Source organism: Furipterus horrens, unplaced genomic scaffold, assembly GCF_987537825.1.
Source record: "Furipterus horrens unplaced genomic scaffold, mFurHor1.1.pri manual_scaffold_3, whole genome shotgun sequence".
NCBI lineage: Eukaryota > Metazoa > Chordata > Mammalia > Chiroptera > Furipteridae > Furipterus > Furipterus horrens.
In genome coordinates this window covers 186,623,833-186,646,838 of record NW_028327173.1, presented here as the reverse complement: position 1 = coordinate 186,646,838, position 23,006 = coordinate 186,623,833, and the positions used below count along the sequence as shown (strand labels likewise).

General features: G+C 39.3%; 1 protein-coding gene across 1 annotated transcript in view; it reads right to left on the bottom strand.

Moving 5' to 3' along the window:
• Positions 1 to 203: 203 nt before the first annotated feature.
• SLC39A9 (solute carrier family 39 member 9) overlaps positions 204 to 23,006 on the bottom strand; it is a 33,791-nt gene continuing 10,988 nt past the window's right edge. Inside the window, exons 2-7 of the mRNA XM_090272083.1 lie at positions 18,669 to 18,777; positions 13,291 to 13,488; positions 7,499 to 7,567; positions 5,666 to 5,751; positions 2,250 to 2,384; positions 204 to 1,546 (exon numbers count right to left, since the gene is read on the bottom strand). Of these exons, the coding sequence (XP_090128209.1) occupies positions 1,316 to 1,546; positions 2,250 to 2,384; positions 5,666 to 5,751; positions 7,499 to 7,567; positions 13,291 to 13,488; positions 18,669 to 18,777 (828 nt within the window). The 3' untranslated portion in view covers positions 204 to 1,315. The remainder of the gene's footprint in view (positions 1,547 to 2,249; positions 2,385 to 5,665; positions 5,752 to 7,498; positions 7,568 to 13,290; positions 13,489 to 18,668; positions 18,778 to 23,006) is intronic.

Genomic DNA, 23,006 nt, shown 5'->3' with positions numbered 1-23,006 from the left:
TTGACATAAAGGTAACTTCATGGCAGGGAATAAAGAAGAGAGACAGTATTATCTTTGTCACCACAGCTCAAGAAGTGGTTGCCCTGATGAGAACTCATCTAACAAATATTAACATCACCACCAGCAGTAAGCAGCAAATTTTAGGGACGAGGGACCGGAGGGAAAAGTTAGGAGAAAAGCATGGAAAAGATGGAGACAAAGGCATGATTTCAACACGCTTTAAATGAACAAGCAAACACTTCCCATGTGTGACACATCTTGACTTTCTTCACTGCTACAGGTGCTTAGGTGACACTGACCTAACATCTCCCAAGAGACACCAAGTATTTTGCCAGAGGAACTACTGGTCTGCTAAGATAAACACTTAAAAAAAGGACAACACAGGTTTTGGTAACCTTATTTTTACAAAGGTTATTACAAAAACGTCAGTAACTATCCAAATTCATTTAAAATTAACCACCACTTAATCTCCAAAGATACTTTGGGATCTGACTGTTGTTGAAGGAAAGCCTAGGCCTGAACCTACTAGAACTTGGCTCCTCATGAGAATGTGCTGGAGGCAGGTGTTCTGCAAAGGAGAACTTGAAAAGAAATGCTACTAAATACTAGTCACCTCTTCAGAAGCTAGTCCACCTCTGTGGCTCCGTGTGGTGGAATGGCAGGCTTTCTTCCAAGAGGCATGTTCAGAAGAAGGTGTTTAAGTCCTCCAGACATCCCTTGTCAGTAGACATCTCTCGAGTATAAAGTCAACTTTCCATGTGTCTTGCCATCCTTTTCTTGACTCACACCCCAAATCAACTACAGTCACCTTTAGCATCTAAGACAGCAGGCGTTGTGACCTTCTATCAAGGCATGTGGCAGAGATGCTAAAGCACCAGTCTTACACGGTGAGAACCATGTTAAAAATCAATGGATAAAGTGGCAGCGCCTCTAAACTAAGAGATTTAGCTTAATTACAGAACACTGTACTGTTTTAATTACTATTTCATTGTAAGTACGAAAAGTTCTCCACTTTTCCTTAAAACTGGATTCCATCTTCCCTGAGAATAGGGTTAAGAGAAACATCGAAACTCAAAATGCCCAGGGCCCTTTAAAAGACAACACAACCGAACGTCTATATCCAATTGCAATGTGCTGTTTTTCCTCTAAAGGCTTTCGTTACTCCAGGTTTGACTCTCACCTCCCTCCAGACTCTAGGAATATAGGTGGAGATGGGCAAGGTGAGACAAGAGACTGAGAAAGTGAGCAGCTGTCGTATGCTGGCTGTTCTCGCTGGATGGCAACTGGCCAGGGACTGCAGCTGGAACCTGAACATTTAATGCTGGTGTCCTACTGACAGGATGAGTGGGATGAGGCAACCCAGAACCAGCGTTGCCACCTCCAGGCGGCTGAGGCCTCTCCCTCCAGTGGAGTCAGGTTTGTGACTGTGCCCCATTCCACCCACCTCTGGGAGCACATGTACTGTGGCAACATAAAGAAATGTCCCAGCAGAGAAAAGCATGGCCACTCCAGTGGCATTGACCTCTGAAAGGGCTTCTTTGCTGCTCTGTGAATTCAGAAAGAGAAAGAAAAGAAAAATTAAGCCAAGTGTAATCCAAGGTCAGGAAGAAGTCGAAACCAGAAAACACTTAATATTCACAACTAGTGCTATCTGGGACACTGGGGACATCTTGAGATCAAAGCAATTTTATGTTATTTATGGGAAGCTTCCAAATAAGCATTTGAGACTGCTGGTAATGTACACAACTGCTTTTTCAGACAAACTTCAAGCCTGGTTGAATAGGTTTGGTCTGTACTACTCATAAGATGGAATCAACAGCATTATTAGTAAAGATATTAAATTTCACACATTCATGCATTTAAGCTACTAATATTTAACAAATACTGCCTATGTACCAGGCTGCTGCTGCATGCTTGTCACTCACGCTTCATGTGCCTAATTAAACATTAAGCGTGTATTGTGACTTATGGATCTATCAAATAACATTAGTGTGTCTGGTCAGGTATAAGTTATGCTTTTTTAAAGATGTTATATTTGCACAAATATTTTTGGACCTGATGGGAAAAGTTTTTGAATTAGATAAATTAAGGAAATGCTCTAAGTTTATGAAGAGGATCAACTTGGAATTACGACATTTACCTTGTACAGGTTTTTATCCCTATTTGAGAGGATAATTTAATTAAAAATTCAGCCTAAGAGACCATAAGTTCTGGTAGGTCTAGATAAGGCAGGAATGAGTCAGACTTACCTTACTTAGTCCTAAAAATGTCACCATGGACATGAACGGTGCTGCCAGTGCAAAGACCAGTAAGTGCTTTCTGATTCGATTCCGCTCTAGGCCAGCATGCATTAAAAACGAAACCAGCCCAAAAGCAGCCGGTGCCTGGAGAAGAAAATCATCCTTTACTACTCCAGAAGTGTGAGTTGCTTCTACATTAAGAAGTACATGCCATTTGACTGAATTTTTGTACAAAAAAACCAAGCATGGTACCAAGACTGACTCTGCCTTTTAGGAATTAAGGTGCTAAGATAAGAAAATATCCAGTTTGTGTTTGTGTGTGTATGTGTGTGCTTCTTGGATAGCAGGAAAAGAGAAATAGTTAAGAAAAAAGTAAAAGAGGACACGTCCGGCCAAGGCGGAGGCGTAGACAGACATGTTGTGTCTCCCTCCACAACTAAGAAGGAATACAACTACCTCAAAACTATAAACAACCAGAAGTTTCAGAAAATCAAACTGCATGTAAGTCCAATAAACAAAGATATAAAGAAGAAATACTCATCCAGACAAGAAGGAGGGACGGAGCCGGGGCGAAGAGGACATGGTGTGGTGGTGGCAGCAGCGGTGGCAGTGGCGGGCCAGCGGAGAGCACAGCCACACGTTTTAAAGTCAGGAGGGACACCTGGGGAGCGTTCCCAGTGCCTCAGCAGACCACACAGCTCACGGTCCCAGCACCAAAAAAAACCAAGCTTCATTGCTTTTGACTGTGCAAACCAGTGGGGGTTGGGGCAGAGGCAGAAACTGCTGGTCTCTCAGCAGAGTCCACTTGTTTAAAGGGCCCCCACGGTTCTAGAATGTCCGTAGACTCATCCACTCTGGGAATGACATCCAGGGCAGCAGCTAGAGAGGCACCAGTCCCATACGGAAGTGGGAGAAGTGCCTGGAAAAGGGATGAGTGCTGGGCAAGCGGCATTGTTCCTTCTCAGACCCCTCCCCCACATACAGTGCCACAACGTGGTGAAACAGGTCGCCCTGTACTGATGAATCCCTAAGGCTCCGCCCCTTACAGTGTAACAGGAGCAACAGCTCTACCTGGGACACAGAGGCAAACAAACACAGGAGACTTTCGGACTTCCTAGACTGACACACTTTGTCTTCCTCCACAACTAAGAAGGAATACAACTACTGCAAAACCATAAATAACCAGAAGTTCCAGAAAATAAATGGAAGTCCAACGTATGAAGTTATAAAGACAGTGCTCATCCAGATGTGTAAGAGGGGCGAAGCTGGGGGAGAGAGGTCAAGCTGTGCCGGCAGTGGCAGCAGCGGCGACAGCGGCAGGACAGCAGTAAGCACAGACACCCGTATTTAAGGGGAGGTGAGAAGCACCCAGGGAACACCCCCAGCTGCAGACCAAACCCGTCAGCTTGTGATTCCAACGCCGGGGAAGGCAGACCCCCATTGCCTTGGACTGTGAGGCTCGGTGGGGTGGGGGCGGAGGAGGAGGTTCCTGGTCTCTCAGCGGAGAGTGAACGGCAGGAATCCATCTTGGACCCCTGCCCCCCACCCCCCCAGAAAACACCATAGCGGGGTGAGAAGGGTTGCCCAGTTGTGACGAGTGCACAGGGCTCCACCCCCTATAGCATAGGAGGTGTGACAGCCCCGCCTAGGAAGCAAAGGTAAACACAAAACTGTCAGGATGGCACAGATCATGGTAAGAGATCCCAGTGACCCAGCTGACCAGACAGCAAATATCTAATCTAATGAAGCAGCAGATAGGAAATCGTTCTGAGGCACTGCTCAGAGCTTTGCTTATAAAAGTGCTTACAGACCTAACAGCAGATCTTAAACAAGACGGAGAAGGAATGAAGGTTAGTCCTGCTGAAATGAACAAAAACGCATACGAAACTAGTGGTGAGGGCAAAAAAACCAGGGATCAAATCAACAAATCGGAACACAGGGAAGGAACAAACAGTCAACCAGTGCAGAAAGAGGAAATGAGAAGTGAGGAAAACGAGGAGAGGATCAGGAACCTATGGGACAGCTATAAGCGGGCCAATATCCGAATCATAGGGTTGCCAGAAGGTGAAGAAGAACTAGAAATTGAAAAATTATGTGAAAAAATACAGAAGCAGAACTTCCCTAACTTGGGGAAGGAAACAGACTTACAGGTCCAGGAAGCACAGAGAGTTCCAAAACAACTGGACCCAGGGAGAACCACACCAAAATGTCAAAAATGAAGGATAAAGAGAGAATCTTAAAAGCAGCAAGAGAGAAGAAGAGGGTAACATACAAAGGGGTCCCAATAAGACTATCAGCTGATTTCTCAAAGGAGACTCTGCAGGCAAGAAGGGACTGGCAAGAAATATTCAAAGGAATGAAAAGCAAAAACCTACAGCCACAAATACTCTAACCAGTGAAGCTGTCATTCAGAATAGAAGGGCAGAGAAAGTGCTCCCAGGACAAAGTAAAACTGAAGGAGTTCATCAGATCCAAACCACTGTTATATGAAATGTTAAAGGGACTTGTTTAAGAGAAAGAGGATCAAAACTATGAACATTAAAATGAAAATGGTATCACAACAACCAACAACAAAAGCTAGGGAACTGAAATAAAGGCAAACTAAGTAGGCAACGAGAGTGGGAAAAGAATTATAGGTATGGGGAACATTATGGGTGGAGGTCAGCAAGGAGGGGTAAGGGGGGAAAGGGAGGGCGGTGGTACAGCAATTAAGAAGCATAATAGGAGGGAGTGGAGTAGACAGGAAGATGTTGAGAAGAACTATATGCACAACCAATGGGCATGGACTAAGGCCTGGGGGGGGGCAACTGGAGGGACGGGGGCCACTGGGTGGAGGGGAACAAAGGGAAAAGAAATTGGGACAACTGTAACAGCATAATCAAAGCATTTTTTTTTTTTTAAGTAAAAAAAATTTATCAACAAAAAGTACTACAAAATATAGAAATCTATAGAGAATTTAACAGTTTGTGTATGACCATAAAAAATACAATCCTTTCGCCCTGGCCAGGTGGCTCAGTTGGTTGAAGCATCTTCCCATACACCAAAAGGTTGTGGGTTCAGTTCCCGGTCAGGGCACATACCTAGGATGCGGGTTCGATCCCCAATCGGGGCACATATGGGAGGCAACCGATTGATGTTTCTCTTTCACATCGATGTTTCTCTCTCTTTCTCTCCCTTCCTCTCTCTCTAAAATCAATAAACAAATCCTCAGGTGAGGATTAAAAAAAAACAAACAAAAAAAATCTTTCAACTAAAAGTTTAAGACAATGATAACAAAAAAGCAGCTATGACTTATTCAGTTCTCTAAAATGAACGCAAATCATGAAAATAACTAAAAATGTTTCCCATTCCAGAAAAACATTCATGATAGAAATTTTAATTATGAATATATTAGATATTAAATCTTACACCAAAATTTTGCTTACCTTATGTAGCATTATTGCCACAAACACAATTAACTGAACACTAGTCTGTGAAGTAGAAGCTGCTGCTCCCAATGCAACACCATCAGCTAAATTTAAAAAAAGCAAAACATAAAACACAATAAATAACAACTATAACAGTGTAGTGGTTGACTGCATGGGGCTGTAGAGACAAGTAAAGTTGGATTTGACTCTGGGAAGATTACTTAACCTTTCTGAATGTTAGCCTCCTCATCTCTAAAATGGATTCAATAAAGTACATATTCTTAAGAGATTTCATAAGGGTTAAACAAGATAACATATGTAAAGTGTTTAGCACCTGGCCCAGAATATTTAATATGTCGGCTACTACTGTTGATGTTATTAGAAAAAGTATGATGCTCAAAAACTCCAGTGATAAGCCCTGGCTGGGTAGCTCAGTTGGTTAGAGCATCGTCCTTATATACCAAGGTTGTGGCCTCGATCCCAAGTTGGGGCACATACATGAATCAACCAGTGAAAGCATAAGTGAGTGGAAGAACAAATCGATGTTTCTCTCTCTCCCTCTCCCTTCTTCTCTCTAAAATCAACTTTTTAAAAATCCACTGATAATCAAATTGTAATAACAGAAATATCAAAGAATTCTCTGTACCTTGCAGATGCAAAAACAAAATAAAGACACGGCACTCTGGATAGTTGATATATCAGTAAATGTTGATTGAATGGGTGCATTTTTTGGTTAGAAAAGTGTGTGATACTAGAAAGGTCCAGATAATAGTGTGCCACCTTTCAGTCTTTGTTTGTCACTGACAGAATCCTACCATGCAACAGGTTTTGGGTTATGATTCTAAGGCATGCCCAGTCAGCAATGCTGAAACATCTGACCTCCACAGCCCACCCCTGCCTAAACTAACACTTTGGCTATATACTGGGCAGCAGGCTGTTCAGTACCAAAGTGCTGAGGCTCTTTTCAGGATGAGATTCTTAGGTAGAGATCAGCAAACTTTTCATAAAGGGCCAGAGAGGAAATACTTTATTTTTAAATTAAATCCTCACCCGACAATATGTTTATTGACATTTGAGAGAGAGAGAGAGAGAGAGAGAGAGAGAGAAACATCAATGTGAGAGAAACAGATCAGCTGCCTCCCTTACATGGCCTTACAGGGAACTGAACCTGCATCCTAAGTATGTGCCCTAACGGGGATCAAGCCCGCAACCTTTTGGTGTATGATACGATGCTCCAACTAACTGAGCCACATGGCCAGGGCCAGATAGAAAATATTTTAGGCTTTATAAGCCATTTAGTCTTTTGCAACTACTCAACTCTACCATTATTGTATGAAAGCAGCCACAGATAATATGTAAACAAGTGGGCATGGCTTTGCTCCAATAAAACCGTTTTTTTTAACATTTTATTTATTTATTCTTAGAGCGAGGGGAAGGCAGGGAGAATTGAGGGACAGAAACATCGAACAGCTGCTTCTCGCACACACCCTGACTGGGCATCAGGCCGCAACCCAGGCACGTGCCCTGACTGGGAATCGAACCAGAGATCTTTCACTTTGTGAGACGATGCCCAACCAACTGAGCTACACCGGTCAGGGCTAGTCCAATAAAACTTTATGTATGGATCCTGAAATTTGAATTTTATGTAATTTTCATGTGCATGAAATAATCTTTTTTTTAACCAATAAAAAATATAAAAATCATTCAGTACACCAGGGCTTAGGCTTGTGTTGGAGGACTTCATTAAGCACCTTTTCCCTGCAGGCCAGCCCAAGTGTTTCATGTGGATGGTCCCTGTGATGAAAACACTAAGTCTCTCACTGTGCAACAGAAAAGAAAAGGGTTCCCTACCTGCAGCATGGACGACCAGACCCAGCGTGGTGGTGATTTTGGAATTGCTAGACCTTGCTGTTTCTGGATCTGAGGTAAAAATAAACAAGGCAGCGATTAATCAATGTGAAACAGAACTGTTTGTCAGACCACTGACCTGGAGGTAGAAGAATCCTTTGAAAACTCAAAGTAGATTATTTTCCTCACTATTGTCTTTTTCCTTCCGCTTTGAACACTTAAGTTTCCCCTGTCCTGAAGAAGTGGATGGGAGAAAACTCTTCGTTTGACCCAGCTACCTCCTAGGTGCTGACTGCTAAAAGCAATAAATGTAGGATCTCTCTCTCTCTCTCCCCCCGACACACAAACACACAAACCTGTTTCAAGGGTTGACTACCTTCCAGAATTTGCTTGCTTTAGATCATTCTCCTGTGACTTTAGGTAGTTGTCTTTTAAATTTTGTTCAGAGTTTAGAGTTCTCTGTAGGGAGGTTGATCTGATAGGAACTTACTTGCCCACACTGAAAGCAAATGCTAATGCCATTCATTCTGATCATCTAGTCAAGTCTTGTCTGATTTCTTCATTTAGTTACTTCTTTTTCCCTTGCAACTAATAAAAAATCAAAATTTACCCCCCAGACTTAACATTCATTGATGATTTCTGCCTGAGCCAATTTTTACTATAAAGCTTGCAAAAATGATGACTTTCCAACTCCAACATTCTACATCTACCAGTTAGCATTCAGCATTCTACTGTGAGCAAGAACACTTCCTTCTCCTTTTCCTTTCTTTCTCCCTCCACCCCCCAACCTCCTACCTACCTACTCCCACTCCTCAGATGGGCTCCATTCCCATTTTGCCAATGATTTACACTTCACTACTGTTCTTAATTATTTTGGTGCTCTGTCTTATTATCTAGCCTGTGGGAGCTCCTTCAAGCTGGTTCGTATAACCTATGACACGTTTCCAGCTTCTTCCTTGTTGCTTTCTTTTCTTTTTTGAGCACTACATGTTCCAAGCTTATTTGTACCTACCTTGCCCCTGTCTAGAATTAGTCATTTCTCTGAAAAGCCCTAATATGCTCATTGCCAGTGGGGTCTTTCCTTCTAGGCCCTCCCTGCAGACAGACTAAGAGATACATATATGCATATATAAACATACACACACACATACAGATACCTATACACATATAAGTTTCAGAAATGATGAGTCCAATCGCTCTAATTCTAATCCATTCCTACAGGGGTTCTTTCTTGCCTTCCCCCACTCCGTATCTGTATGTCCCTTCTTCCACAGTGAGAACTCTGCTTCCACCAATAGCAACACATTTACTCAGTTGCTTAATCCTGATACACCTACAACAGTTTTAAAATTGTTTTGCCCATATCGTTACAAAAAGCAAAGCATATAAAGAGTTGTTTATTTCTTTCCCAACTCCACCCAAGATATATAGGCAAATATTATGTTCATTAGTTCATGAGTTTTTAAAAATACACTTTATTGATTATGCTGTTACAGTTGTCCCAATTTTTCCCTTTGCCTCCCTCCACCCAATACCGTCATTCCCTCCAGCAATTCCCTCCCATTAGTTCGTGTCCATGGGCTGTGCATTTAAATTCTTTCGTTTCTTCATTTCCTATATTATTCTTAACATCCCCCTGTCTACTTTGTACCTACCAGCTATGTTTCTTAATCCCTGTACCTTTTCCCACCTAATCCCTCTTCTCCCTCCCGGCTGATAACCCTCCAAATGATCCCCATATCTAAGATTCTGTTCCTGTTCTTGTTGTTTTCTTGGTTTGTTTTTTTAGATTCAGTTGTTGATTGTTGTGAGTTTGTTGTCATTTTAATGTTCATAGTTTTGATCTTTTTTAAATAAGCCCCTTTAACATTTCATATAATAAGGGCTTGGTGATGATGAACTCCTTTAGTTTTACCTTGTCTGGGAAGCACTTTATCTACCCTTCCATTCTAAATGATAGCTTTGCTGGACAGAGTAATTTTTGTTGTTAGGTCCTTGCTTTTCATCACATTGAATACTTCTTGTCAGTCCCTTTAGCCTGCAAAGTTTCTTTTAAAAAACCAGCTGACAATCTTATGGGAACTCCTTTGTAGATAACTCTGATTTTCTCTTGCTGCTCTTAGGATTTTCTCTTTATCTTTAACCTTTGGCATTTTAATTAGGATGTGTCTTGGTGTGGTCCTCTTTGGGTCTAGCTTGTTTGGGACTCTCTGTGCTACCTGGATTTGTATGTCTATTTCCTTTGCTATATTAGGGAAGTTTCCTTTCATTATTTTTTCAAATAAGTTTTCAATTTCTTGCTCTTCCTCTTCTCCTTCTGGCATCCCTATGATTTGGATGTTGGTACATTTGGAGGTGTCCCAGAGGCACCTTATACTATTCTTGTTTTTTTTTTGTTTTTTGTTTTTAAATTATTTTTTCTTCTTGCTCTTCTGGTTGAATGCTTATTTATCCCTTACGTTCAAAATCGTCGATTTGAATCCCCACTTCCTCCCCTTTACTGTTGGTTCCCTATAGATTTTTCTTTATTTCCCTTAACGTAACCTTCATTCCTTCCTGGGGCTTTTTAATTTTTTTGCCATATTCAATGAGTTCTTTGAGCATCTCAATCACCAGTGTTTTGAACCCTGCACCTCATAGGCTATCTCCACTTCATGTAGTTCTTTTTCTGGGGTTTTGTTCTGTTCTTTCATATAAACCATATTTCTTTGTCTCCTCAATTTGGCAGCCACCCTGTGTTTGTTTCTGTGTATTAGGTAGAGCTGCTTTGACACTGTCTTACTAGTGTGGCCTGTTGTAGAAAAGGCACCTATAAATTGTGTGGGGCGGAGCCTTAGGTAATTGTCAGGGCAGGGCAACCTGCTTCACCAATTTGTGGCTCTGTGTGGGGAGTGGGCTTGGAGAGGGGACAATGCCACTGCCTGACTTCTAGAGGTTTCCCCAGCACTCACCCTGTGTGACTGGCACCCTTCTAGCTGTTGCCTTGGCGCTGAATCCCAGAGGGGATGGGTGTACGTATGTTTTAAGTCCGTGCAGGACCTTTAAGCTGAGTCTCCTAAATATCCAGCAGTTTCTTTCACCTTACCAACCCCCACTGGTTTTTATAGCCAGAAGTTATAGGGATTTATCTTCCTGGCACTAGAACCCTGGGCTGTGTGGTTTGGCCTGGGGCTGGGATTCCTTGCTCCCAAAGTATCCCTCCTGATATTTATCCAGTGTGGAACTGTCCATTCTGCTGCCACCGCAAGCCACACCATGTCTCCATGCCTCTCTGCCCATCTCCACCCTTCCTACCCATCTGGATGAATGTAGCTTCTTTAAATCCTTGGTTGTCAGATTTCCATACAGCTTGATTTTCTGATGGTTCGGGGTGTTATTTGTTTTGAGGTCTAGTTGTAATTCTTTCTGTGATTGCATGAGGAGGCGAAGTGTATTTACCTACACCTCCGTCTTGACCAGAAGTCTGAGTTAGTTTTTTAAAATCCCCTACAGTGTGATTATGTTACTTATTTAAAATACAGTTCACCTGTTTCAGTTAGCTTCCCATCCTTATTTTTGAATACGGAGAATATTAACACATTTCCAAAAGTCCAAACTATATCAAAAAGGCACACCCAGGGGAGTGTCCTACCCTCCTAAAACGCTTCTACCCTATCCAAGGCCCCACCTCCCCTCTCCCTCCTTATAGGTACCAACTATTTTCTAGCTGATCCTTATGTTTCTTTTTTTGTAGAAATAAACATATCTATTCTTATTTTACCTTCTTTCTTACATAAAATATAGTATGTGATAGAAGCAAATTTATACTTTTGCTTTTTTATTCACTATCTCCTAAAAATCTCTCCCTATCACAGTTCACAGAGATCTGATTCCTTATTCTTTTTCAGTTACACAGAACTCCATTATATGTACACTTCACTCAACCAATCTCCATACTAGAATTTAAGTGGTTTTACAATGATAAATAGTGCTGCAATGAATACTCTTGCGCATAAACATTTTCATAATGGAGCCGCATTATTGGAATAAATTCCTAAAGTGGTATTTTTAGGTAAATACACAGGTAGTTTTGTTTGATATTGACAAATTCCCCCTTACAGGGACTATACCATTTTGCATTCATTCCCACAGCAACAGATGAGCACCTGTTTCACCATAGCTCTGTGAATAAAGTGTATTGTCAAGCTTTTGAATTTTTGCCTGAAAGGTGAGAAATAGACTCTCAGCAGTTTCGATTTTCATTCTTATTTTAAGTGAAAGTGAACATCTTTTTGTATGCTTAAAGATCATTTTTATATCTTTTTGTGAACTATCTGTTCATGTCTTCTGCCTGCTTTTCTCCAGTTCTTTTTAGGCCAAGGATTATTAACCTAGGATCCACAGAAAAAATATGTAGAATGCAGGTGTGACTGTGACTTTAACTTGCGGAAAAGAAATGCATTTTTATTTTTACTAACCTCTAATTGAAAATTAGCATTTCTTTTAATTATGAATATAGATAATAAACCGCAAATAATATTTGCACTACCTATACTTTATTGCCAGAAACCAGATAATTTCATATTATTTTATAGTTATTACAGATATCTTGGTATTATTTTCACTCATCACTACTTTAAATTAAGGGCTTATAGAACTGCTGCCACATTGCCCAATTAGTCTTCCTGTCTGCAGATGCTTATGTGAAAGAGCTGGGCAACTATCAAGCAGCTCTGCATCTAAGAGTCATTTAGTTGCCAAATATAAAGCCATGGGATCGCTGCCCACTGGGGACCAAGATACCTATGCTGCTTTCTAGTAGTTTCTATCTGCAAAAATTTTCTGTCAATGTATTTGAAAAGAGGTATCTATAAAACTCTATGTCTATTATAACTCTTTCAAAATGATTTCTATTACGGGGGCTTCAAAGTTGTATCACAGATCAAAATCCATTTTTATTTAATACAAACCATATCAAAGATGTTGACCTCACTGAAAGTTAATTCAGTGATCTTAAGACAAAAGTGACTATGACTGGAGCTAAATTTAAAAAGACTTGGAGAATTCTAGTTGTCCTTGAAAGAAGCTTCTTTTATTGATAAGGAAGCTACAAATGTGCTTACATATATTTGTAAGAAAATATCTTTGTGAATCAGGGTTTTCTACACTAGTGTCCATGAAAACAAACACACTAGTGACCATGAAAACAAACACCCAAATGAAATGAATGTTCAACTTGACACTCACGTTGCCTTGTTAAAGCCCATCTCACAACTTAATGTTCTTAGTCAGGCTAAGCAACAGTAGTAGCTATCATACAAATATCCTAAAAAATAAAACTTAACCTTGCTTATAATTTAAATGCATTATCTCATTATTTAATGCATTGATAAAGAAGACATATTATTAGGTCACACATTTGATTAATGCTTTGATAACTATATTTCAATGTAATTGGTCTTCTCTGTTCCCTATGCACAAAGCCTTACATATTTAAAAACATTATTCCAAAAAAACGTCCACAGGTTTTAGACTACCTAAGAGTCCCATGGCACAAAAAGGGTTAAGAACTTCTGCCCCAGACTCTTAACTAAACTTGACAGTTTTAAGATAACCAGGGTAGTACTCAATAAACAGTCTCATACTCATGTCACAACTCACTGGTTTCCCCAACTCAATAAAATGTTCACAGGAACTCGAAGAAGGCAAGAGTTTTAACACAATCAGGCCTGTGCACACATTAAAACAGTCAATCATTTGTGATTTTCTACACTGCAAATTTACTGCACCGCCCAGAAAGCCTTGGAATCACTTACCATCAGCAGAATGCACATGGGAGCTGCCAATCTGGTCTACCAGCAACATGAAGACGAAGCCTAGCACGAGGGAAACACCAATGTAGGCATGCAGTTGTGTGTGGTCATGGCTGTGCTCATGTTCATGGGCAACTGGTATTTCTGCTGCTTTGTCTGATGCAATCACATTCTGCGTTTCACTCCCTTGGTGGTGTTTTCCTAGAGCAGAATGAACCATAAAGACAAAATGTTTTCCTCTTAAAACATTTTCACATACAAGCTTTCATTCTTTTGTGTTTCAAGCTCTACTTACTTCACTGCAAAATCTCCATTTCCCATACTTTAATCCAGCTTATCATAAACTCCTTCAAGTTAAAGTTCGTGATGAAAATATTCCCAAGTGTCTTCTGCTTTTGGCATGCAGACCTTTTAATTGCCTATTACCTTAAAACCTAGGAAATGGAAGCAAATCACCAAGCAAGAAAGCAGTCATAATCCCAAGGGATAGTATCCCTAAATCCTCAGTTTTGGCTGAGAAATTCATGCCACTCTCATCAGAAACCACAGTAAGTTTTGTTCTGATGAAAACAAGGTGAATGATGAGCAGTAACAAAAGTAACTGCAATCAAATTCATCTAGTTTTATACCTAGGTTGATATTAAAACTGCAAACAAAGAGTGACTTGAATATAACACTTTTAGCTTTAAAAAATACCAGGGGGCAATCACTAACTAGAAACCAAACAAAAGGGAAAAGAACTTTAAAAGAGGCACATCCTGAAATCTAAAGTCAGTTTTAGAATTACCATGATTGTTGGGAGATTCTGAATTATAGTAAATAACACCTGGCCAAGTAAGACTGCTGGTTCATATTCACACACTGGACACTCAAAACAGAAACTTGAAAAAGACGAGCAAATAAAAGCCTAAAGCAAGCACAAGGAATTAAAGATAAGAACAGAAACCAATAAAATAGAAAACAGAAAAATGAGTAGAAATAAAAAATCAATGAAATCAAATATAGTTCTTAAGGAAAAAAAAAACTGACAAACCTCTAGCCAGAATGACCAAGTTAAAATGAGAAAAGACAAATTATCAGTATCAGAAGTGAAAGAGAAGAAATTACCACAAACATGAAAAGGATAATAAAAAGATTACTACAAACAACTTTATGCCCATAAATTCTTCACCTCAGAAGAAATGAATCAATTCCTTGAAAGACACAAGCTTCCAAAGCATACTCAAGAAGAAATAGAGAATTTGGATAGTCTTATATCTACTCAAGAAATGGAATTCATAGCTAAAAATCTTCCAACATAGAAAACGCCAGGCCCAGATGGTTTCACTGGCAAATTCTAGCAAACGTTTAAAAAAGAAATAGTTTGATTCTATACAATCGCTTCTAGAACATAGAAGAGGAGAGAACACTTTCCAGTCCTAAGAGGCCAGCATTATTCTGATAACAAAAACCATACAAAGACATGGTAAGAAAGGAAAACCACAGGCCAACATTCCTCTTAAACAGACACAAAAATTCTCAACAAGATATTAGCAAACTGAATCCAGTAATATATAAAAAGGATAATACATAACAGCTGAGGATGAGGTGGGGAGGATGGTATATCCAAGTTAGTTTGACATTTGAAAATCACTGCATTTCACCACTTTAACAGACTTAAAAAAAAAAAAAGCATTTGACACCATTCATGTGAGAGTAAAAAAAAACAAAAAACTCTCAGCAAAGTACAAATAGAAAAAAGTTTCCTTAACCCGAGAAGGGATCTATAAAAAAAGTACATCTAACATCATAAAGATGAAAGACTGGATGAGAACAAGGCAAGACTGTTCACTTCCATCCCCAGTTAACCTCATCATAATGAACGGCACAGTCTGTGCAATAACGAAAGAAAACAAAAAGCATACTGGAAAGGAAAACATTTAACTGCTTCTATTCAAAGGTGACATGATTATTTATGTAGCAGATCCCAAAGAATCTACAAAAACTGTAGGTAATAAGTGAGTCTGGCAAATTTTTAAATACTAGAATACTGGAAATAGAAAAAAATTTTAAAGTATCATTTACAATTGCACTATACACATGAAATATTTAGGTATAAATCTAACAACAACAACAACAAAACCTTAACGCTGACTAAATAAATCAAAGAAGACATAAATAAATGAAGAGATAATACTGTGTTCATGGATTGGAAAACACAATATTCTTAAGATGTCAGTTCTCCCCAAATTAATATATAGATTCTATTTAATCTCAAGCAGAATCCCAGCATGATTTTTTTTTTGGTAGACATCGATAAGCTCATTCCAAAATTTTTATAGAAAGGCAAAGGAAAATTTTGAAAAAAAAAGAACAAAGTTAAAAAACTCCACTGTCTGATTTCAAGATTTGCTATAATGCTAGTCTTCAAGACAATGTGGTATTGGCAAAGCATGTACATGAACAGATCAATGGAACAACATGGAGTCTAGAAAGAGACCAACATAAATACGGTCAGTTGATTGTTGACAAAGGTGCAAAGACAATTTAATAGAGGAAGAATAGTCTTTTCAACAAACAGGGTTGGGACTATTGGGAATCTATCCACACGCAAAAAATAAAACTTTCACTCTGTATTCAAAATTAACTCCAAATGGATCCTAGACCTAAATATAAAACCTAAAATTATAATACCTCTAGAGAAAACAAGAGACAATCTTTGTGAACTAAGTTCAGCGAAGGTTTTTAGATATGACACCAAAAGCACAATTCATGAAAGAAAGAACTGATAAATTGGACTTCATCAAAATTAAAAACTACTCTGTGAAAGAGGTTATTAAGAGAGTGAAAAAATAAGCCACAGACTAGAAGAAAATATTGGCAAATCACATATCTGAAAAAGGACTTGTATCCAGAAAATATAAAGAACTCTCCAACTCAATAGTAAGAAGAAAATTCAATTAAAAAAATGAGCAAAGGATCTGATATCACCAAGAAGGTATAACAATGGCAATCAAGCACAGGAAAAGATGTTCAGCAACATTACCAATTAGGAAATTGCAAATTGCAACCGCATGGATATATCACTACCCACCTATTAAAATGCCTAGAATAAAAAACTAAAACAGAACAGACAATACCAAGTGCTGACATGGAAGAGAACCAACTGGAAAGCTCATACATTACAGATGGGAACGCAAAATGATACAATCACTTTGAAAATAAGTTTGGCAATTTCTTAGGAAGTTAAGCACACACGTGCCATATGACCCAACAATCCCACTTATAAGTATTTGTGGAAAAGAAATAAAAACTCATGTTTACACAAAAGCCGGTACACAAATGTTTACAGTGACTTTATTCATAATCACCAAAACTGGAAACAACCCCTATGTCTTTTGACTAGTGAAGGCATAAACAAAGTTCATCCAAACAACAGAATACTACTCAGAAATAAAAAGTTACAAACCATTAACACATAGAACAATACGATAACTCTCAAATGCATTATGCTAAGTGAAAAAAGCCAGACCCAAAGGCTATAAGATTCCATTTATATGACATTTGGAAAAGGCAAAACTACAGGGACAGAGATCAGATGTGACTACAAAAGGGCAGCATGAGAATTTTTTTTATGAATTGAAACAGTTCTGTATTTTGACTGCAGTGGCAATAACATGACTATGCATTTGTCAAAAGTCACAGAGGTATACACCAAAAAGAGTGAATGTAAAAATATATAAATAAAAATAATAAAGTAAATTTTAAATGATGGCTTATGGCTGAAGACTAATCCATGTTGAAAGGTTTAAGAGACAGAAATGCTTATTTTTGCAAAAGCAAGTTTATAAAGTACATTGTATCTATTTTCAAATGGATCCACAATTCTGAGCCAAAACCAGAAAAACTGAAAATTATAAATAAATATAACCCAACACACAGTAAACTTTAAAACTGTATCTGAAACATGGTATGTGAATTATATCCCAATAAAACTGTTATTTAAAGAAAATTATACCTTAAGCACTTCTTTCCTTTACCCCAGTGTTTCTCAAACTTGTCTAATAAGAATTATTTGGCAATTTGTTGAAAACATATTACCAGGCCTTTTCCCTGGATATTCTGATTCTGCAGTCTAGGTTGGGGACCAGGAAACTATATTTTTAAAATGCACTCCCCAACACCTGGAGCTTTTATTATCAGACAAATTTAGAAAACTATTGCCATCCATAATTCTTTCTTAGTTACAAAGCCAAGGAAAAAATTTAATTGCTTGTTCAGTCATGGTCTGAATGCTTCCTAGTATACCAGGATACTGATCTCTGCAGTGGAAAGCTCACACTCAGGAAAGTTCAAGCTGATCCACTGGGATATAAAAGAAAATACTGATCAATACATATTTACTTTAAATCTCATATTTTAAACTTTTCTATAACTTTAGGCATGTGTTTTATAATGTACACAGTAAATCTGTGCATGTATATCTTTTTACGCAATAGGATGTGTGATCAAAAACGGAGTAGAAACCAGTGCTCTAAGGCTCCTGATTTATTATTTTTCTCCCCCTAAAGCTGGCAAATCCTCTGCCTGAGTCTTATTTTGCAGTAAGACCCCCACAATCTCTACCCTTTACCATTATGCCTACATTCATTCTTCAGGTGTAAGAGCATCATCACTCTGGATAAAGGACACAGGTCTTTTCCTCAACTGAGACCTGAAAGACTATGTTATATTGTAGCTACTAAAACATTTGGAGGGCGCCGACCTCTTTATTCTAGAGGTATCTGTGAAGTTCCATGACAAGTAGTAATCTGATTTTGCTGAATCACAAATTTGGATCAACTATGTTTTCAACTCTGTTTCCAAGTTGGTTTGAAGGACCAAGTTATTGAGCAGGTGCGTGAACCTAGCCCACTGGCCAGCATTCACTCTCATACAACATTCTGTTCTCTGCTTGTTGATATTCAGGTCAGGAGAGTGTTCTTCAGTTTCTTAGTTATCTTTTACTTCCTTTACTGCAGGGGCCCTCACCAGCCATCTACAAAGTTTACTATAGAGAGTCCTTAAATCCAAATGTGAATGGATATCTACATAGTTTTTCGATTAAAGGGCACTAAAAGTACCCATCATATGTAGGACTTAGGAAGTTTTTGAGTGGGCATTAAAAAAGGTCAGTCATACTCTGAAAGACTTAAATTCATGCATTATTACAAATAAATCTTAAGTGGTACTCATGAATTGTGATGTTCAATGTCAAAGATATCAAATAATGTATTTTAAGAACTCTTCTCAGGGTACACTTCCATGGCAAACATGAACTGAATTCAGAAAAAATATTACTAAGCTCCTGTCAACCCTCCATGACATTAACACATCTCAAAGAAGGCCTTTCTCTCTCTCACCCTCAAGAATATCTTCATAAAGTGCGTGCACTCCTTCAGGCACTATGACCGCCAGCGCAGTTCCACAGAGAAGTCCAGCACCCAAAACAGTCACCAGCTTGAGTCGATCCTGGAAAGAAAATATAAGAAACCATTGAAAAGACTAATGAATGAATGGAATGAAGTTTCTGAGATATAATCAAGACTGCGAGCTGCTCATTTGTCAGACCAAAATCTACAATGTCCAGTGAAAATGAAAAAGGGTCAGCTTCCTGAATAATTAATGCCAGTTAAAACATGAAGATGACATTTTAAAATTTGCCAGATTGGCAATGATGTAAGAAACCTGTCTACTCTCCATGACAGGGAGAAATAGCATACTTGTCTAACACGGGAAGGAATTTGCAATGCTGTAGTCTATCTGGATCACAATTTGGCAATTTAGATTTAACATCTCAAAAGATGTGAATTCTTTGAGTCAGCAATTTCACTTCTAGAAATTCACTCTAAGGAAAGAACTATGCAAAGATAACCACTGCACTTGTTAAAAGTGCAAACCCAAAAATAGCCTACATGTCCAACAAAGGAGATTGGCTAAATAAACTTAATACTTCCTCACAGTACAACACTCAGCCACTGAAAATTATGATATAGGTCTACTAATGGCTATAGAAAGTCATAATATACTGCTATGATGAAAAAGCTGGTGGCAGACAACATGGTTTTTGTTTTTTGATAATCTGATATTTTTAACAAAAAGTACACATGTAAGTACAAGTTAAATGTTAACAAATTTTACTTTATAATTTATAAACATAACATGTAATATATAATTTATAACAATTTATAAAACATCCATAATTGACATGTATTATTTATACAACAACAAAAAAATGTGTTTAGTTAAATATTGAAGTGTTCCATGATTTTTTTAAACCACTTACTGAGGTATGATTGACATACAAAAAGCTGTAGATATTTAATGAATACAACTTGATGTGTTTGCCATAATGGTTATAAACCAACTGAATCCCAATTTATTTTATTTTACCCAGATTTCTTTGAGAGTTGCCTTCTGACATACAAAATATAAAGGATTATATTTCAAAACTTCTTGAAAGAGTGGCATATCCTATATGGCTTCCTCGAGTAATCTTAGCAATGTAAAAAATGGTCATAAAAACTGTAAGGGGTAATTATATACATTGCTATGAAAAAGTTTCAATAATTTAGTGGTATATTATGTTCTTCACTTTTCTATTTTAATTTCCTTTATGATGCTAGCAAAATAAGAGTGGCTGTATTAGCTCTGATGTACTACTGAGCCTGTGTCTATGAGGCTAGGGAAATAAATATATAGGCAGCCTCTATGGGAAGATGAATTCTTAGCTGACAGGCTGGTTGAAATATTACCTCCTTCTTGTTTGGGAAGAAGGAAGGGATCTATAGCTCACTGTGTCTTTATTGAAAACACTACCAACTAATATTTGCCATATAGCAAAGAGGGGAACTCCCACAATCTGATCACACAGGCCTGGTCAGCCCTTCACACACTTAGGATGGCATTCTGAGCTACTTATAAACTGAGAGGATGCTGAATGGACCCAGTGGCTGGGGCACAGGCTTGGGAGATACAACTGACTCTATGTCCAAGTTAGTTAACAACTCAGTACCTCAACTTTCCTTCTGTAAAATAAGAATATTTCTACATGCCTTGTGAAGATTTAGGAGGAAACAGAAAAAAATGATTAAAGCACTTCAGAAAAATGACACCAAACCACTGGTATTACTAATATTAATATTTAATACTGAGCTATTCTAAGAGTCTTTGTCTTTTCCAAGTTACTAGACTCACCAGTGTTGGTAATCACAGCATTCACTTGAGACAAACTGACAGAGCATGAACAATACAAGAAGGACAAACAGCTTTATTTGGTGTAGAGTGATAGGGTAATTAATTAATCTTTTCTAGGGTGATTAATCTTTTCATCATTTTCTCTAATCAATGAAAATGTACACAGAATACCTTCAATGTCTTGAGTTGGCAAAATTGCTTAGTGAGAACACAAAAACACAAACCACAAGAAAAAAAATTCAACATCAGAATTTAAAACATCCACTGAACACTATGTTTGTGTGTCCCTGTAACTGCTGAGCCATTAAAAAAAACAGACAAGCTACACACTGGAAGAAAATGTCAGCAATGCATATATCTGTGGTGAATGCTACGGTAACACTGGCCCCATCACCCACTTCATGCTGGAGACACTGTTCCCCCAGCTGGTGGGAGTGCTGTCTACTGATGGTTCACAGAGGAATTGACCTTGGGCCAAAGGGAAGGACTCCCCCCCCCCCTCAGGGCAGTCCACATCCACTGACTATGTCCACTGGGTTACCAGGAGGGAGTGCAGAGGCTGATCCCCTTGCCTTAATTCAGGATATCTCCAGAGACTGCTGTGGGGTGAGCTGAGGCGGCTACTGCAACTGAGTTACAGTTCATTCTTTCACACATTATTCCCAAGAGCTCGTCCCAACAAACTTCTGGCAAGCAAATCTCCTTGTCAGAGCCTGTTTTCCTGGGAACCCAACCTAACATACAGAGGAAGGGCTTGTATTTGAAATACACAGTCAAAAGCAATGAGGCTTTCTTTTCCCCAGTGCAGGGACCGTGAGCTGTGTGGTCTGGTGAGGAGCAATTGTCCCTCCTGACTTTTTGTAAGAGACAAAATAAAAACAAAATAAATAACATGAAACAGCTACTTCACAAAAGATATATGAATGGCCTATAAGCCCAGGAAAAGATGTTCAACATCCTTTAGACATCAGGAAAAGGTAAATTTAAACTACAATGAGATACCTCTTCATACCTACCAGAATGGCTAAAATTAATAAGACTGACAACACTAAATGATGTCAAGGATATAACTGGATCTCTCTTCCAATGCTGGTGGGAGCATAAAATAGTACAACCACTTTGGAAAATTGGTAATCTTTTATAAAGTTAAACCAGTAATTCCACTTGTGGGCTTTTACCAAGAGAAATGAAGATCTATGTACAGAATGTTCATAGAAGCTTTACCTGGCTCAAATGTCCAACAACAGGAGAATGGATAAACAAACTGGTTAACTTATACGATGCAATTCTACTCAGTAACCAAAAGGAATAAATTACTGACTCGTGAACATGGACAACAGGGTGGTGACTGCAGTGGGGAGTGGGGTGTAAGGGGGAAAAATGGTAATGGAAAAAAATACAATAAAAGCAAACATATTGGGAGAGGGAGGAGGCAGGCAGGGCAGAGAAGAGCAATGGGGGAAAGAAGGAACAACTGTTAACAGAACAACAAAAAAATGGAAACCAAAACAAAACAAAAAATTGGATTTCTAAAAATAAATAAACTTTTTGAGATAATTGCTGATTATATATGGTTGTAAGAAATAATACAGAGGATTTCTGGCCAAGATGGAGATGTAGACAGACATGCTGCATCTCCCTCCACAACTAAGGAATACAACCACCTCAAAACTAGAAACAACCAGAAGTTCCGGAAAATCAAAGTGCATGGAAGTCCAGCAAACAAAGATATAAAGAAGAAATACTCATCCAGACAGGTAGGAGGGGTGGAGCCAGGGAAGAGAGGACGCGGTGTGGTGGCGGCAGCAGCGCCAACAGTGGCAGGCCGGCAGCAAGTGAAGTCATACGTTTTAAAGTCAGGAGGGACACCTGGGGAGCGTTCCCAGCTCCTCACCAGACCACGCAGCTCATGGTCCCAGCACCAGGGAAAATCAAGCCTCATTGCTTCTGACTGTGCAAACCAGTGGGGGTTCGGGCAAAGGAAGAAACTGCCAGTCTCAGCAGAGTCCACTTGTTTAAAGGGCCCCCACGGTCCTAGAACATCCGCAGACCCACCCACTCTGGGAACGATGGCCAGGGCAGCAGCTAGAGGGGCGCCGGTCCAGTGAGGAAGTGGGAGAAGTGCCTGGAAAAGGAGTGAGTGCAGGGCAAGCGGAATTGTTCCTTCCCAGACCCCTCCCCTGCATACAGCGCCACAACGTGGTGAAACAGGTAGCCCTGTACTGAGGAATCCCAAAGGCTCCACCCCTTAAACGTAGTAGGAACTACAGCTCTCCCTGGGACATGGAAGGAAACAAACACAGGAGACTTCTGGCCAAGGTGGAGGCCTAGACTGACACACTCCGTCTCCCTCCACAACTAAGAAGGAATACAGCTACCGCAAAACCATAAATACGAGAAGTTCCAGAAAATAAATGGAAGTCCAACGTATAAAGTTATAAAGAAGTGGTGCTCATCCAGACAGGCAGGAGGGGCGAAGCCGGGGAGGAGAGTTCAAGCTGTGC